The 17,050-nt window shown below is 46.7% G+C and overlaps 1 protein-coding gene across 1 annotated transcript in view; it reads left to right on the forward strand.

Annotated features, from left to right (window-relative positions):
• Positions 1-5,154: 5,154 nt before the first annotated feature.
• Positions 5,155-17,050, forward strand: part of SEZ6L (seizure related 6 homolog like) — a 125,206-nt gene continuing 113,310 nt past the window's right edge. The window contains exon 1 of the mRNA XM_035099185.3: positions 5,155-5,362. Coding sequence (XP_034955076.1) covers positions 5,287-5,362 — 76 coding nt within the window. The 5' untranslated portion in view covers positions 5,155-5,286. The remainder of the gene's footprint in view (positions 5,363-17,050) is intronic.

Genomic DNA, 17,050 nt, shown 5'->3' on the forward strand with positions numbered 1-17,050 from the left:
GCGGAGCTTGGTGGCTGAACAGGGCAGTGCCCAGCTGCATTTGTTGGAAGGGTTGGGAAAGGCTTCGGTCTGAACCCTGGAGAGCTGCATGCAGAATAGACTGAGCTACAGGAACCTACAGTGTGCAACAGTCATTGGGGATCCTGCAGAAAGAAGATGGGGACACTGAGAACAGGGGTGCAGACTCTGTCCAGCACTGCCTGGTGGATGAGACTTATTGGGTTGAATCCTGCGACATTCTTGGGGGCTGCTGTGCAGTTGCAGAGTTCTTGGACTGGCTTCTGCATCCACTGCAAAGGAATAGTTCAGAAGCTTTAAGTTAGAAATGAAAGGAAAGAGGAGTCAAGTGCACTCTGCCTGCTTCATGCACACTTTGGTGGGGAAAGGAGAGGTAGGCCTTAAAGGGTTTCTTAAAGCAAGGTGGTGATCTAGAGGCAGTCCCGTTGAAAACTTACAAGCACCATGTTTGATTTCTTGTCAGGCCTTTTACAGGTGAATCAGCTGAGTCATCAGGAGCTCTGAAAATATGCAGTCACAGAGCAGAGAGCCAGGAGACATGTGTTCAAGACTATGGATTTCTTCGGGAAAGGAAAAACAAAATGGCATCACTACTCAAAACAAGAGAAAAGAACAAAGCAAGATGTTCTTAAAAAGAAAAGTGTAACTCACACAATGCCAGAGAGAAGATAATAAAGAGGGAGGAGGGGAACCATTGTGAAATCTGATGGAAAGTGGTCACAAGCTGGGCCCAGAGGTCAGCAAGCATCCTTAGTGAGTGGGGTGGGAGTCTAGTGACCCAGTTCTAACCTAGACTAGATCATGCTGGAGAAAACATGGGGAACTGTCAGGGACATGCACAGCCCAAAATGGAAATTGCAGAATGCACAAAAAAATATACATTTCCTGCAAAAGTGGCACAAAACTTAAAGTGCTATCAAGGCACATCCTGCTGTGCAAGGTGGGTCTCAGAAGCTCCTGTTGGAGGTATGGAGCATAGAGCATGCAAGGCATCTCTTGGGCAAATGGGGCAAATGAGAGAGAACTAGATGGATCATTGCATGTTGCATCATTCCCTGAACCACAACCTGGTAATAAGAATTCACTCTGAGATCCTGCTCCCACTTGAGGCCACAATGCTCCCCAAGAGAGAAATTCATCCATCTTTTCACTTTGAAGGCAAGCCTGTAGGCCAATCAAGTGAAGCCAGGATGCAGGCCAATGCCAAGAGACTCATTCTGGCAGCAAAAACCATCAGGAGTATTGTTGCACTTTAAAGATTAGCACATTTATTACGGTATAGCATCAGCTTTCCTGGACTACAGTCTACTTCATCAGATGCAGATTTATTATCAGGTCCCCAAACTTGGCATCCCCCCCCACCTGGTGTTAAGGTCTTCTTTGATGTTTTTGCTGCAGTAGACTTACACAGATGTAAGTTCTCTGAGAAAATTTAGCAGGCTTCTTTGATGATGTTGGGGCTCTTTATTGGCTTGATGGAAAATTTCACTGTGCCCCCCTCCCCATTTCTATCTGGCTCACGACTCCTCCTAAGCTCAACTCCTCCCTGGCCTTCCTCTATGTACTCTCCTGAGAGTTGCTGCTTGGCAAGAAAAGGAACACAGGAAGCTCTCTGTCCCAAGTCAGAGCACAGGCCTCTCTTGCTCTGTCCTGTCCTGTCTACTCTGACTGGTATAATCTTTCCAGGGTTTCCAACAGGAGCTTTTCCCAGCCCTCCCTGGATACACCAGGGATTAAACCCGAGACCTTCTGCATGCAAGGCAGACACTCTGCCACTAGGACACATGCAGTCCTTCCCCATAACTGGATCCTGGAACTCAGATTGTGCTTCTCGCTGGATGGAGGCTAGAAAGGGAGGCCACCATGTGTGTAGAAATGAGCATACTTCTTTCCTCCACCCACTTTTGCCTCTGACCCCACCCACTGCCAGCATTTGGCCCTTAAAAAGTCACCTAGAAGAGAAGGTGGCCCTCAGGTTGGAAAAGGTTCCCCATCCCTAGCTTAAGAGATGCAATGTGTCTTTGCTACAGTGACATTCATGTTTTCTGCTCTTAAAACAAAATAAAATACTGTTACCTCTATTATTTTTACTTGTTTACAGGATATGAATGAGCAACATAAGAAGTACTGGAGTGAAAGGAGAGGTTTTATTTCATTTCATTTTATTTTACAGTGGGTTAACAGAAAAGAGATGTTGAGATGGCAGCAGCAACCCTGGCAGGATGTCTGGATCAGTCCTTTGGCAAATCCCAAGCGCTTTCCTCAGCAAGACAATTTGGCCTACAGAAAATGGGACAACAAAGCCCATCTTTTGCTGCATCCCAGCTATCGATTTCCTCTCTCTCTGTGTTGCTCTGTCCTCCCAGTTGAGTCAGCAGGGAATTTAGTGAAGGACACGCAGAGCCCCTGCAGCACAGAGAAGAGCTGCTGCTTGATGGAGGCATGACGTGTCTCCAAGAGCAGGCAGAGGCTGGCTGGCCTGTGGAGAAGAACGGGGCTGCCTGGGCTCTGCACACAACTGGCCAGCTGCTGTGGCCGCACTGCAAATTTATTTGCATCATTTACTTATTTCATAAAATTAATTTTTTAAGCCCCAAAGAGGTTGAAAAATAGAATGTAGTAGTAGTAACAACAACAACAACAACAACAATAACAACAACAACAACACTTTTTCATCAGATCAGGGCTCAAGGTGGCTTACAGATAAAATAAAAACAGCTAAACATAGAGGGGGGAAACAAGCAATTAAACACAAATTACACACACACACACACACACACACACACACACACACGGATAATTACAACAAAAACAGCATGGCAACAGGCGCCACACTAAATGCAATCAGTTATCCAAGGCCTCTTGGAAGAGGAAGATATTGATGTCACTGCCGGTGGAAACACAGCAAGAAGGGGGCCAGTCTAGCTTCTCTTTGGAGGGAGTTCCCAAGTTGCCTGGGAGCAGCCACCAAGAAGGCCCTTCCCCACCAAATGTGCCCAAGAGAGTGGCAAGATCAAGAGAAGGGCCTTCCTTCCCCAAAGATCTCAGAACCTGAGCAGGTTCACATGAACGGATACAAACTTTCAGAGAGCCTGGACCTCTGCAAGGCAATGAAAACAATAAAATGATCAGTAAGAACAACTCTTTAAAACATTCAAAAGGTAAAATCAACAATAAGCTAAAAACATCCGCTTTCTCCATGTCTGGATGGGCCAAATGCAGAATGAGTATTATGTGGCACCGTTTGGGTGTAGCCAGGTGTCCAGCAGATCATGGAGCCTGCCCTGATCTTACGTTTTAAAAAACCAACATCTTGGGATGCAAAGAGCAGTGCTGTTGATTCCCAGGTCACAGCCCCATTAACTTTGCCCAGCAGTACCTATACATACAAATTAGCACATGCAAATTAGATGCAAATATGCACCATGGACCTGCTCCCTAAGTCCTTTATATACCTAGCAATGCACCTGATTTTGAGCATGTAGACCTGCGGCCGTACTTCTTCCTCCACCATTTGCAGAGTGCAAGAGCCACACACTTTTGCTGAAACCCAAGAACAGGGAATCCCTCCCTGCCTGGGAAACAGCTCAGCTGTCTCTTCTCTTGACTCATCTTTTATATTGACATCCTGGGTGATACTGCTTTGTGATGACTGTTGCTGAGGTAACCAAAGTCAGCATAATTGATGCTGCTTCTTTTTAATCCAGTAGGTTTAGACAGCAATGCCAGCATAGCTACCATTATCATACATGTCAGAGCACATTGTTGAGGGATTAGCTTTCACACCTATTATCATAGTGTAGGAGCCAACACAGCCCTGAAACAGACATGGCAGGATCTGTGCCAGTCTTCCCCAACCTGGTGCCCTCCAGATCTCTTGGACACAGCTTCTATCAGCCCCAACCAGCAGAGTCCAGTGCTGGCGGGACTGGTGGGATCTGTAGTCCCACTTTGGAGCACCATGTTGGAAAAAGCAGATTCCATGAGGCTGGATCAGGGGCCCACCTAGTCCAGCCTCCTCTTCTCACAGGGGCCAACCAGGTGCCCCTAGGAATCCCACAAGCAGGATCCAAGCACAAGAGCAGCCTCCTCCCCTCCTGTGACTTCCAGCAACTGGGATTCAGAAGCATCCCTGCCTCCATGAAGTTGTCTATCTAGATCATATCGATCAAACAGTTGGGGTAATGCCTGGGTTGTAAAAGACCTGCAGCATTTATCCTGGATTGTCAGACCTCTCTCTCTCTCTCTCTCTCTCTCTCTCTCTCTCTCTCTCTCTCTCTCTCTCTCTCTGAGTGTGTGTGCAAAAGGGCGGCGAGCTGGTTGGTGTCACATGTAATGGCTTCTGGTCGGTAGAGCATTAGACTCTTAATCTCAGGGTCATGGGTTCACCCCCCCCCCCCTTTCGAGGCCTTTGAAGGGTTCAACCTGGTTGCAGATGCAGAGTAAGCGCTCTGGGGGCGGGCGGGGGGCTAGGCTAAATTTGGGGGGCTAGGCAGGTGGGGTCCCAAGATTGCTGCTCGAGTCCTCGCGCAGAGGACATTCGGGAGTTTTAGCAGCGCCTCGATGTTGACTGAATGCTTTGGACTGGGATATGCAGGCGGGGAAGCGAGTGGGTTGGGTTGGGTGGGACCGAGCCTGGATTTCCCTGAGTGGCGGGTGGCCGGAGAGGGTCTCCGCTGAAGGTCCATGGGGGACGGACGGGGCTCACGCGTCCTTTCCTGAGATGTACAGAGCTTTGCGTAGCGTGAGAAGATCTGGCGATCAATAGGAAGGAGGGATGTGTGGACATGGGGGGGGTGGGGTCTTACGAGGTTCCAGAGACGCTTCGGGCTGACAAAAGGAAACTTCGTGGAGGATTTAAGTCTCCTGCCATGATTCAAGAGGAAAGGGCACTCTGCACGTGCTCAGAGGCGCTCCTGGGCTGCTGCTGCTTCCCCTGCTCTTCAATTGTGCATCCTGGCACTGGGAGAAGAGGGTCGTGGGTTGCAATTACATCTTGGAGCCTCTCATTGAGCGGCGGGTGGGGTATTTTCCAGTTGGGGGGGGGGGAAAGGCGGTGCAGTTCGCCAGCCCTGATCATCCCCTCCCCCTCCCCCTCCTCCCTTCTCTCCCTCCTTCCCCCCTCCCCTCGCAGCTCCAGCGCGGATTTGCAAAGGAGGGACTTCGTCGCTGCCGCCGCCGCCACTACCGAGCCAGGCTGGGAAGAGAGGGAGCGGTCCGCTGGGCTGGGCAGCAGCTCGAACCAGACCGGGACCGGGACCCAGCACCATGCCGGCCCCCCAAGGGCTCGCCCTGCTCCTCCTCTTCCTCCTGCTGGGCACCAACGCGGCCAGGCGCCCCCAAGGTAGGACCTGCGAACCAGGAAGAAGGGCGGCTTGGAAGGGGGGGGGTCCCGCTTCTCTGCTCGGTCTTTCTCCCCGAGGAAGGGGGACGTGCCGTTGCCATTGGGGAGCAGCGCTGTGCTGGGAGGGGTGTTTTCGGGAGTCACTCGCCGCTACCTGCCCGCAGGAGCTTCGCCCCCCCCCTGCCTTGCAAGCTGGCGCTCAAACTTGCAACACGGTGCAATGGGAGTGGGTGGGGGTGTTATTGCCCCCCCCACCCCCCTATCTGTCTTTTTAACTGGGATAAGCGAGGGATAAACTGGGGGAAGAGGCAGAGTGGTCGCGCGGCGGAGGCGCCCGCGTTTGCGTCTGTGTGTGCGAACGTGTGTCCGCTGCCCGCGGCGGGACAGAGGCCGGACAGAATCCTGAGCAGCTTCTGGGAACAACTTTGCTGGGGTTCCCCTCGGGGGGAGGGGGAGGGGAGGGGAGGCGTGCAGTGGGCGCAGCAACCCCCCTCCCTCCATCACTTCTGCACTTGGCTCTTAAAAGTGAGGATGTCTCTGGTCTGAAGTCCCTCCTCCCTTATTCGGTACCTCAGAAGCAGCTGGAGACGGGGCTGGTTTGAACGTCGGAACCTGACTTTTACCAAGTAGACCGACCGTGGGTCCATCTAGCTCAGTATTGCCTACACTGACTGGCAGCGGCTCTCCGGGATTTCAGGCAGGAGCCTTTCCCACCTGAGCCCGTAGGTGCTGGGGATTGAAACGCGGACCTTCTGCTTGTAAGGCGGACTATCTACCGCTGAGCAGAAGCAGCGCTGGGGACGGGTCCAAGTCTCGCCCCCACTTTCCGCTCCATCCCAAGCAGGTTGGCTTTGATTTCAGTGGGGCGGGCTGCCTCCCGCGGAAGTGTGGGCCGCCGAGTCGCCGATTGCCTCCTTGCAGCCCCACCGAGCGCTGGGCTCTCGCTCTCTCCTCTGCCGTCCGCGGGACTCCAGGCCACATGATGCTTGGGGGTGAGGAGGAGGGCCGCGCTCGCCACTGCACGAGAAACGCACCAAGCCGCCCTCAGCCAGGAAACTTCCTTAGATGATGCCTCCAAGCTCAAGGCTCCGGCCAGGCTCTCCTTCTCCTCTCCCGCCTCCATCACTGACACGCTGGAGACCAATGGCTCGCGCGATGCCCTCTCGGAACAACCCGCTCGGGGCTTCCATGAGACGCGGGGCGCCGCCAGGAAGCAGAACAGATCCGTGGCGGCTGGCTGGCTGGCTGGCTGGCTGGCTGGCTGGCTGGCTGGCTTCCTTCCTTCCTTCCTTCCTTCCTTCCTTCCTTCCTTTTCTCCATCCCAGGCTCGCTCCTGCCCGGCGCCCCCGCGGACGGTCCCATCTCATGCCACGCAAGGCTGGCGCGGACGGGGGTGGCTCGCTCCTGGGCCTGCTCTTTGTGGGAATGTTCAGGAATGTGGATGAGGAGATATTGTTTAATATATCCTATCCCCGCTTGCGCTAGCAAGCACAAAACTTTAGCAGAGTAAAACATTCCCCTTTTGCAAAATACACAGCAGAAGAACGTTTGCGCAGGCTTGATTTAAGCCACTAAAATAAAGTGTATTTTCCTGGTATTTCCCCTTTTTCCCTCTTAAAAGAAAAGACACAACACAATGCTCTTAAAAGTATAAAAGATGTTTACTTACAAGCATCTCGAGGTACAGCACACTCAAGAGGTAGACTTGCTTAGTTAAAAGGTAATATATACATTGTGAAGTTCACTTATAAGAAGTGAGACTCCATCTCATCTCTCTCTCTAGGCTGGAGGCCTTGAGGGAGAGACTCACTAAGATGTGTGTAGTCCAAGAGGTCTGGTCCAAGAGAGGGAAAATGGCTGTTTCCTTCAGGATTTATCTGCCACTTCCTCAACTCATTTGCATGTGAAGGAAGAGGAAACTACGCTTAGTCATATCCTCCTCCTCAGTCCTCCAAGTGGACTATCTAGGGATTGTTGTGACTTGACTGCACTTAACCCTTTGCATCCCACAAACCCCTTCTCAGGCAATTCACAACATACACAAAAACATACATAAATAACTTTAATCAACCACCCAAGAGTCCCAGCTTGCCACGAAGATCCTGGAACTTCTCTCTTGGCAGGGGCTTTGTTAGGACATCTGCAGTCATCTGGTCAGTGTTGCAGTAACACATTTCAACAAGTCCATCCTCGATCACCTGGCGTATGTAGTGGTACCTGACCCCAATGTGTTTGGTGCGTGCAAGGAACTTTTCACTTTGTGTCAGCTTCATACTGCTCTGATTGTCCTCCATCAAGCTGACAGGTCCCGTTCTTGGCACGCCAAAGTCCTTCAGGAGCTGATCCAGCCAGGGGATCTCTCTGCAAGCTTCCGAAGCCGCAATGTACTCAGATTCTGTGGACGATAAAGCTACACATTTCTGTTTATAGCTGCCCCATGCAATAGCTCCGTCCCCATACATAAAAACATAGCCACTTGTGGATTTATAATCCTTATTGTCCCCAGCCCAATCCGCATCAGTGTACCCAAGCAGTTTAGGGTCTCTGACAGCTGGCAGTTTTAATTTACAGTCCATGGTTCCCTTTAGATAACGAACAACCCTCTTAACTCCAGCCCAATCATGCTCAGTGGGACAACTTACTTTCCTACTTAGGATCCCCACTGCACTTGCCAGGTCAGGTCTGCATGTGGTAACCAAATACAAAAGTTTGCCGACCGCTGACCTGTATTGCGTGTTGTTTGGCAGCAACTTCGAACCTTGTTGATTCTTCAAGAAGTCTGTGGCCATCGGTGTCGCAACTGGGTGTGCGTCCTGCATCTGCATGCTTTCAATCAGTTCAGTTATCTTTTGCCTTTGGCTGAGTAAGAACGATCCATCCTCTTCTCTCTCAACTTGAATTCCCAAGTAGTATTTCACTTTTCCAAGTTCCTTGACCTCTACTTCCCTGTTGAGGTGTTTGACTATGTCTTTATAGTCTTTCTCATTTGACGTAGAAATTAAAAGGTCGTCAACAAAGGCTAAAATGTACGAAAACTGTCCATTCCTTTGTTTGGTGTACAAGCACTTATCAGCAGTCCCTTGCTTGTACCCAAGCTGCACCAGCATCTCATGGAGTTTCTGGTTCCAAGCCCTCGCTGCTTGCTTCAAACCATAAAGTCCTTTCTGCAGCTTGCACACTAGATGTGCCTCATTTGGTTTAATGAAACCTTTGGGCTGCTTCATATAAATCTGCTCAGAAATTTCGCCGTGAAGAAAGGCTGTCGCAATGTCAATATGGTAAACTGACATTTGCTTAGATGCTGCAATACTTAAAAGTAGTCTGACACTGCTGTATCGAACTGTCGGTGCAAACACTTGATCGTAATCCTCTCCATACTTCTGGGAAAAACCTTGTGCCACAAGCCTAGCTTTGTAGCGTTGCACCTCCCCTTCTGAACCCTTTTTAACCTTGAACACCCATTTACTTCCAATTGCTTCCTTACCAGGAGGTAGTTCTGTGAGTGTCCAGGTCCTGTTCCGATGAAGTGCATCTATCTCCTCCTGAGCAGCTTTCCTCCAGAGACTGGCTTCATCTGGTGGCATCCTCTCTATCTCTTCCCATTTGGAAGGTTCCTGTGGAGACGCCGACCTTGTAAGGTAGGACAGCCGTAATGGTGGAACACCTCTGTTGGTTCTGGATGAGCGTCTGACCTCTGGTCTTTCGACCGCATCAGCTTCCTCATCCTCCTCCAGCAGTGGCATATCCCCATACAGCTGCTCGTCATCATCTTCGTCTCTGGTGCTGCCAGGGGCCTGGACCTCCACGTCTTCTCGGGTGTCACCTATAGGGGGTGCTACGACACTAGAAGTTGGATTAGTACTTTGTATTGGTTCAAAAGGAAAAATCACAAATTCCTCATCCTGTGGCTCCTTGGAACAATCAATGGCAGTGTCCTTTGTATCAACTTTGCCTTGCTCATCGAAGTAAATTACATGCTGCGAACTTGTCTTGCCAGTTTGCGGATCCAAGACTCTATATCCTTTTCCTCCAGAAGCGTACCCAACTAGGATCCCTGCCTTCGCTCTGGAATCAAGTTTGTGTCTGTGCTCCTTGGGCACATGATAGTAGCACAAACTTCCAAATACACGTATATGTGACAAATTTGGGGCTTTTCCATGCCAAAGTTCAAATGGTGTGCGCTCTGCGCCTTTTGTGGGCAGTCTGTTCTGAAGATAGACTGAGCAACGAGCCGCTTCACCCCACAGCCTGTGTGACAAGTTAGCTTCCTTTAGCATGCACCTTGTCATTTCCAAAATGGATCTAAATTTCCTCTCTGCAATTGAGTTTTGTTGGGGTGTGTAGGCAACTGTGGTCACGTGTGATATGCCTTCTCTAGCCATGACGGCCTGCATCTCATGTGAACAAAATTCCCCACCATTATCGGACATTAAAATGGAAGGGGCTCGCTGGAACTTGTTCTTGACCATGTTAAGATAGTCCCTGAACAATTCCACTGTCTCACTCTTCTCCTTGATAAAGTAGGCTACGCAGAATCTCGAGAAATCGTCCAAAAATATCAAAATATATTTATTACCTCCTAGAGAAGACACATTCATTGGTCCACATAGATCTGTATGGACAATGTCCAATACTTTAGTGCTTCTCTTCTCTGCACAACGTGGGAAAGAAGGTTTAGTTGCTTTCTCACTAACACAAGTTATACATTTTGATGTTGGTGTATTTGTGTTGCTTTGCTTTACCTGCAGACCTCTCACAAGATCACCTTTCTGTAGTTCCAGAATAACGTTGGTGTCTCTGTGTCCAAGTCTCTTGTGCCAGAGTTCCAGACTTCCTTCGTCCTTTTGACTTGGTTGCGCCACCTTTGCAGACTGGTTCTGCTGGTTCTCTGAAACATTAAGCTCATATACACCATCCTTTAGTGTGCCTTGAACATAAACTTCATCATGCTTAGTCACAATACATTGTCCTTTTTCAAATGTAATTTTAAAACCTTTCCTGTCCAAACTGGACACGCTGAGTAAGTTGCAATTAAGCTTTGGTGCAAACTTAACTTCAGTTATCTTAGTATTAATTGTTTCATGATCTACGTTGAATTTCAAATTCACAGTTCCTGAACCAATTGCCTTTACAATGTTGCCATCAGCAATCTCAATTTCAGAGGTTTCATCCCCATTAATCTCATTAAAATACTCCTTTTCATAACAGAAATGAGAACTCGCTCCACTGTCAAGAATCCACTTATTGCGCTTATTTTCACAATCCTGGACAGCTAAACTCCTCTCCTGCATCAACATGGTTTGCTCATGACTCCCCTTCTTAACACCTTGTGGTTTTGAGGGGTGGGATTCAACTTTATCCCCATTTTGACTCTTGCAGTTCCTTGCTATGTGGTTTTTCCCATTGCATTTAAAACAAATTATTTCTCTAGATGTCTGTCTGGACTTTCCAAAATGCTTGGATGCATAGCTGCTATCCTTCCTCCTTGGATTCCTTTCTTGAGAATCAAGGCTATCTCTGCATTCCTCTCTTAAATGGTTGATAAGCTCATTAAAAGTTAAATCCTTTGTGTGATCCATTATACTTTTAAATGGAGCAAACGTAGGTCCCAATGATGCAAGCATAAACGTTACTTTAGTCACATCATCAAAGGCTCTGGGAGTAAGGGCAATTCTTTGAACAATCTCAGAAAAATTCTTAAAATGCTCTGTAAACTCTTCTCTAGAATTCATCTTCAACTTGAGTAACTTATCCAACAAGTATCTATAGGAACTCTCTGTAGATTGTGCATAAATGCGTTCAATGTCCTCTAGGATCTTAGATGCATCATCTTCAAAATTTATCATTGATAGATGCTCATTCCTCAAACTGCTCAAAATTATGTGCTTGGCTTCATCATTTTTAATACTCCAAGCTTCTATCTTAGCTAAAGCTTCTGCATCGGTTCCTGTAGGCTTTTCTTCCTTAATGGCCTGCAGAACACGCCTAGCAGCAAGATAAACTAAAACGCGCTGCTTCCACTGCACAAAATTATTGTCATCCAGCAGCATAAAACTTGGTCTTGCCTCACTATCAAAACTGCAGCTTGCCATCTTAAAACTTCAAAAATTTCCAAAATTCAAAAATCTTTCAAAAATCAAATTCAAAATCTCAAAAATATCTTCACTACCTCTGAGCTTTCTCAGTGCTGTAAACTCTGAGGGAGGGGAGGGGTAGTTAATCCCCCAAGCACACTGCAGAACAAAGAGACCATGTGCTCAACCAGGAAATCCTAACTGGAAAAATCCTACAGAGTTCAAAATCACAATCCAAATCAATCCTTCAAAAATACACAAAATACGCAACTCTGGGCCGCAATAACCCTATGTGGGAATGTTCAGGAATGTGGATGAGGAGATATTGTTTAATATATCCTATCCCCGCTTGCGCTAGCAAGCACAAAACTTTAGCAGAGTAAAACATTCCCCTTTTGCAAAATACACAGCAGAAGAACGTTTGCGCAGGCTTGATTTAAGCCACTAAAATAAAGTGTATTTTCCTGGTATTTCCCCTTTTTCCCTCTTAAAAGAAAAGACACAACACAATGCTCTTAAAAGTATAAAAGATGTTTACTTACAAGCATCTCGAGGTACAGCACACTCAAGAGGTAGACTTGCTTAGTTAAAAGGTAATATATACATTGTGAAGTTCACTTATAAGAAGTGAGACTCCATCTCATCTCTCTCTCTAGGCTGGAGGCCTTGAGGGAGAGACTCACTAAGATGTGTGTAGTCCAAGAGGTCTGGTCCAAGAGAGGGAAAATGGCTGTTTCCTTCAGGATTTATCTGCCACTTCCTCAACTCATTTGCATGTGAAGGAAGAGGAAACTACGCTTAGTCATATCCTCCTCCTCAGTCCTCCAAGTGGACTATCTAGGGATTGTTGTGACTTGACTGCACTTAACCCTTTGCATCCCACACTCTTCACTTGGGTACACTCGGGATTCCCAGCAGCCCCCCCTTTTTTTGCTCTTTTAATCAGACTAGTTTCTGGCTCTTTGTGGGTGTTTTCCAAAAAAGGAGAGCAGCCTGCCTTTTGAGAGAGGTTCTCTGTGGGCCCAGGGTGGCTGTCCCAGTTGGGCTGCTGGAGGGGAGGCTCCTCAAGCCAGAGCATCTTCCTTGCATGCTGGAGGTCCTCGGTTCAATCCCTGGCAGTATCTACAGGTAAGGCTGGGAGAGAGAGAGCCCGGCCTGAAAAGCTGTAGAGCCCCTGCCAGTCAGTGTAGACAATACAGAGCAAGATAGACCAATGGTCTAGGGCAGGGGTAGGCAACCTAAGGCCCAGGGGTCAGATGCGGCCCAATCGCCTTCTCAATGCAGTCTGCGGATGGTCTGGGAATCAGTGTGTTTTTACATGAGTAGAATGTGCGCTTTTATTTAGAATGCATCTCTGGGTTATTTGTGGGGCATAGGAATTCGTTCATTTCTTTCCCCAAAATATATTCCAGCCCACCACATGGTCTGAGGGACAGTGGACCGGCCCACGGCTGAAAAAGGTTGCTGACCCCTGGTCTAGGGTCACAAAGCAGGGCTTATGTTAAGGCTATATTGTTTTTCTTCCTTTAGAAAGGTTTACTGAGCCCAATTTCAAAATTAAATAAGTAAAACCATCTTCTGTCCTGTCCTGTCCTGTCCCGCCAAGCTCTCTGAAGTGTGTCAACCACAATCATTTCCACTCTCCCCATCACTCTCTGGCCAAATAGAGAAAGACAGAGGAAGCAGATATTCCTAACAAGATGAAAAGCAAAGGGAGAGGGAATCCAAAATCCATAATAGGGCAATGACCTTTGTTAGAGTAAACTCCAAAATGTTACAGACTTTTTAGTCCTCCATAACTCTTCTTCAGGCTAGACTCTACTAGGCTGATGGGGAATCCATGGAGAGGGGTGTTGTAGGAGGTGGCAGCCATCTGAATGCAATTCAAATGCAAGGGGGTAAAATGGGGGCCCTCTCTCTACAAATGCACTGACATAGGAGCCAACTCCTGGGGGCTGAAGGGTCCATACCCCCCATAAAATATTTGAACCCCCCCAAAGTTGATGGGCATTGTCATTCAAATGGTATCCATGTATTGCATCAGGTGGTCAATTATGCAGGGCAGGGCTTACTTGGGCCCCCCAATATTTTATTCAGATTGGCATTGAATAATCAAGTTGGTTTCTTACTCCTAGTGCTGCATTTTTAAAGGTGTTGGTAGACACCGTGAAGTTGTTGGAGTATAGTGGAAAGGCGTGTGGGTGCTGTGCACTCTTGAGTACCCTCAGAAAAAAGGACTGCCTACTCCTGTTGTTGCACATTTATCTTCCCCTCCTCCACTGCCCTTCTCTTTGAGCTGAAAGGGGCAACTCCTCCAAATACTTAATGGGTGAAATTTGAACCTGTGTCTTCAGATCTACCCCTCTTTCATGTAATAATAATAATAAATTTTTATTTATACCCCGCCCTCCCCAGTCAAAACCGGGCTCAGGGCGGCTCACACCAAAAAAATTACAATAAAACATAAAAAGCAATTGATTAAAATACAGATTAAAACACAGTATTAAGATTTAAAATGCAGCCTGATTTTAAGTAGTCCATAAATCCAAGCCATGAGGGAGGAAAACACAGAGGTCAGACTAAGTCCAACCCAAAGGCCATGCAGAACAGCTCTGTCTTGCACGCCCTGCGGAAAGATGACAAATCCCGCAGGGCCCTGGTCTCCTGTGAAAGAGCGTTCCACCAAGTTGGGGCCAATACTGAAAAGGCCCTGGCCCTAGTAGAGGCCAATCTAGCCACCTTATGGCTCGGGATCTCCAGAGTATTGTTGTTTGTGGACCTTAAGGTCCTCTGCGGGGCATACCAGGAGAGGCGGTCCTGTAGGTCAGCGTTTCTCAACTACTGTTCCGCGGCACACTAGTGTGCCGCGAGACGCTGGCTGGTGTGCCGCGACGTGCGGCGATGAGAAGGGCGATTTGCATTGTTGTAAAAATTTTGCAGAGCTACACGGCCCTAGAATTAAGTGGATCCTTGACCCAGGAAGAGTCCAGGTATCCTGGCAAGCAGACAAAGTTTAAGCGTCTCCTGCCCACCAAATAACAGAGACCAAACCAGGACGTGCGAAGCAAGGCACTTTTATTTTTGCTGTTGCAACAGGGTCCTTCCTCTCACACAGGAGAACAAGGAAGGAACCCCAAACAAAGATGTCTTGCCCTTAAAAAGAGATTTGAAATTGGTTTCAGCCCACCCCCCAGAAGCATCATCCATATGTCACAGAAGGGGTGTAGCCCAAGACCCCCCCTCCCTAGATTCATCATAGGTACATCATGAAAGGGGAGGTCTGGTGGCAGTAATCTGAGCACCCTGGACCCTGCCCCCTGCCCCCAGAACCTAATCAACAAAATTGAGAGATATTTACATTTCCCTGTTTCCCAGCCAAGTTAATCACACCCTTTTGTCTGGCAGTCAGGTATCAGGATGCCAGGGATTATCACTTTAATTCCTGAGACAATGAGAAGGTTCCCCCCACCCCCCTTCTTCCTTGCAGAGGAACACCTGGTCAGAGAGAGTCAAAATGGTGTCAGTCAGGCCTGTTTTCCTGTGCTGCTTCAGACATGTTTCTGTACATTCATGTACATGTTTTATGAACAATTATTATATATATATATATGACCTCAAAATTCTTATAACAATATCCCCCATTTGGGGCTATAATTTTTCTTAAAAATTGTTGCCCCACAAAAGAATAACCAGATGTGTTGTTTTAGTACTTTGGGAGAAGCATTTCTCAAAAATGGTCTACGTATTTCATTTAACAGGATGGTCCACCAATATTGACTGGAAAGTGCAGTTTGTTTGTTTACCCTTTTGTGTGTTCTTCAGGTGTCAAAAGCTAGCTCTCCTCTGGTTGCACACCTCCATTGTGGCACAACAGCAACAATCCCTGGTGAATCCCCTTAGGGCTTTCATATTGACCATGTCGCCTGGCACCCCCCATAGCTGCCACAGGTTTGGACATGTCATGAGAGAGATGCCTTTGCCTTGGGCTTCCTATGGGCCTTTATTATAGGCTCTGGCCTTGCACTGTAGGGAGTTGCCCAGTTGCTCTTAAAGGAAGAAAGCTACTTGCACCTTGGATACACTTGCCCAATTAGAACTGACCCAATTAGAATTTATACAGCCCCATAAAACATGTCCAAATTAGTCAAATTTAACTCTAAAAGGGATCATTCCTGTTAAATCAAGACATAAATACCTTCATTTATCTGGTGTTTCATGGATCTTGGGGCTTATTCTTGGTAAAATGATTTAAAACAATCTAAAATTGTGTAAGAAGGCTGGCACACTGCAGAGTGCCAGGTGGGACAAGAAAACGTGGTCATAAGTTGATCTAATCTAAATACTGGACTATGCAATATCCTGATCCTTTAAAAGGCATACAATAATACAAAAAAAATCATTGGGACACTATACATTAAACATAAAAAAACAATTAAACACAAAATTGGTTCACCCCCCCTCCTTGTGGAAATAACATACTGTCAGACATAGTTCAATGTTTCTGTCGAATATCACACAACATAAAACATAATCATATATCAGTTGTATGTCTTGAGGCCATCATGATCTTGAGACAATTCCGGCTGCTTTTAAATCCTAGGGCACAGAGTCTTGAGGTCAAGGAGAGAGAATGTCCTTGCAATTCACTTTCCCCCTTTGTCCCAAAGTCATTTGACACATTTCAGTGTTCCTATATAACACATAATGCACAAAACCTTCAAATTATTAATTATACGCCACTTGTATATCTTGAGGCAATCAGGTGAACTTGAGATAATTCTTGCTGCTTTTGCATGTATCTCCAACAAGGGGGTTTTCTTGTCTGCCTTCGAGTCACTGGGAGGAAGTTAACAGTACTTCTATGCCAGCACTTCTAAACCTTGCTGAAACGTTATAGCTTTCTAGGTCCTCCTTCTTAGGTTGTGATCAAAGAGATAAAATGTCAATTTGGTTTCCTGTAAAACATCCTTTTGAAAATAGGCCTGCAGGGGGTTGGGGTCTGAAGATATAATTAGTTAAAAAATAATAATAATAAATAGTATAATAATGATAAAGTCAAGAAAGGGGAGAATATTCTAGAAATTTCTTCTTGGGAAGCTGCAAAGAATATAAGATCATAGTTAAGCATTTTATTCATCTAAATATTATTATTATCATTCATATTTAATTACTGCTGTTATTGTCTGCTCAGTCAGTTTAATTTACTTCACCTAGTTTGGCTGTGGAGGAAACAAAGGACAAAAATTTTGTTAATTAGGACACAATCGATAAGTTATTAACATTTTCCTTATGTGGTTCTGAATTCTCTTTGAGGTTCACGTATCTTGTTTGAAAGGGATTAATATTATTATTATTATTATTTACAGGAAAGAATGAGTTAGATGCTACATTTGTATGTACAGAAAGAAAAAGTAGAAATACCAAAAAAAAGATACAAAAATAAAATAAAATTTAGATTACCACTCACACAACAATTTTTCAAATGAAATTGGACTTGACACAAAGATATCAGATTTTTTTTAAAAAAAGAATTATCATTAAATAATACAAAGACATTATAAATTGGAGAGGAACCTTAAAGATCTGAAGGTGAAATATCCAATTAAGATGGAAA

Source organism: Zootoca vivipara, chromosome 16, assembly GCF_965207765.1.
Source record: "Zootoca vivipara chromosome 16, rZooViv2.hap1.1, whole genome shotgun sequence".
Classification (NCBI taxonomy): domain Eukaryota; kingdom Metazoa; phylum Chordata; class Lepidosauria; order Squamata; family Lacertidae; genus Zootoca; species Zootoca vivipara.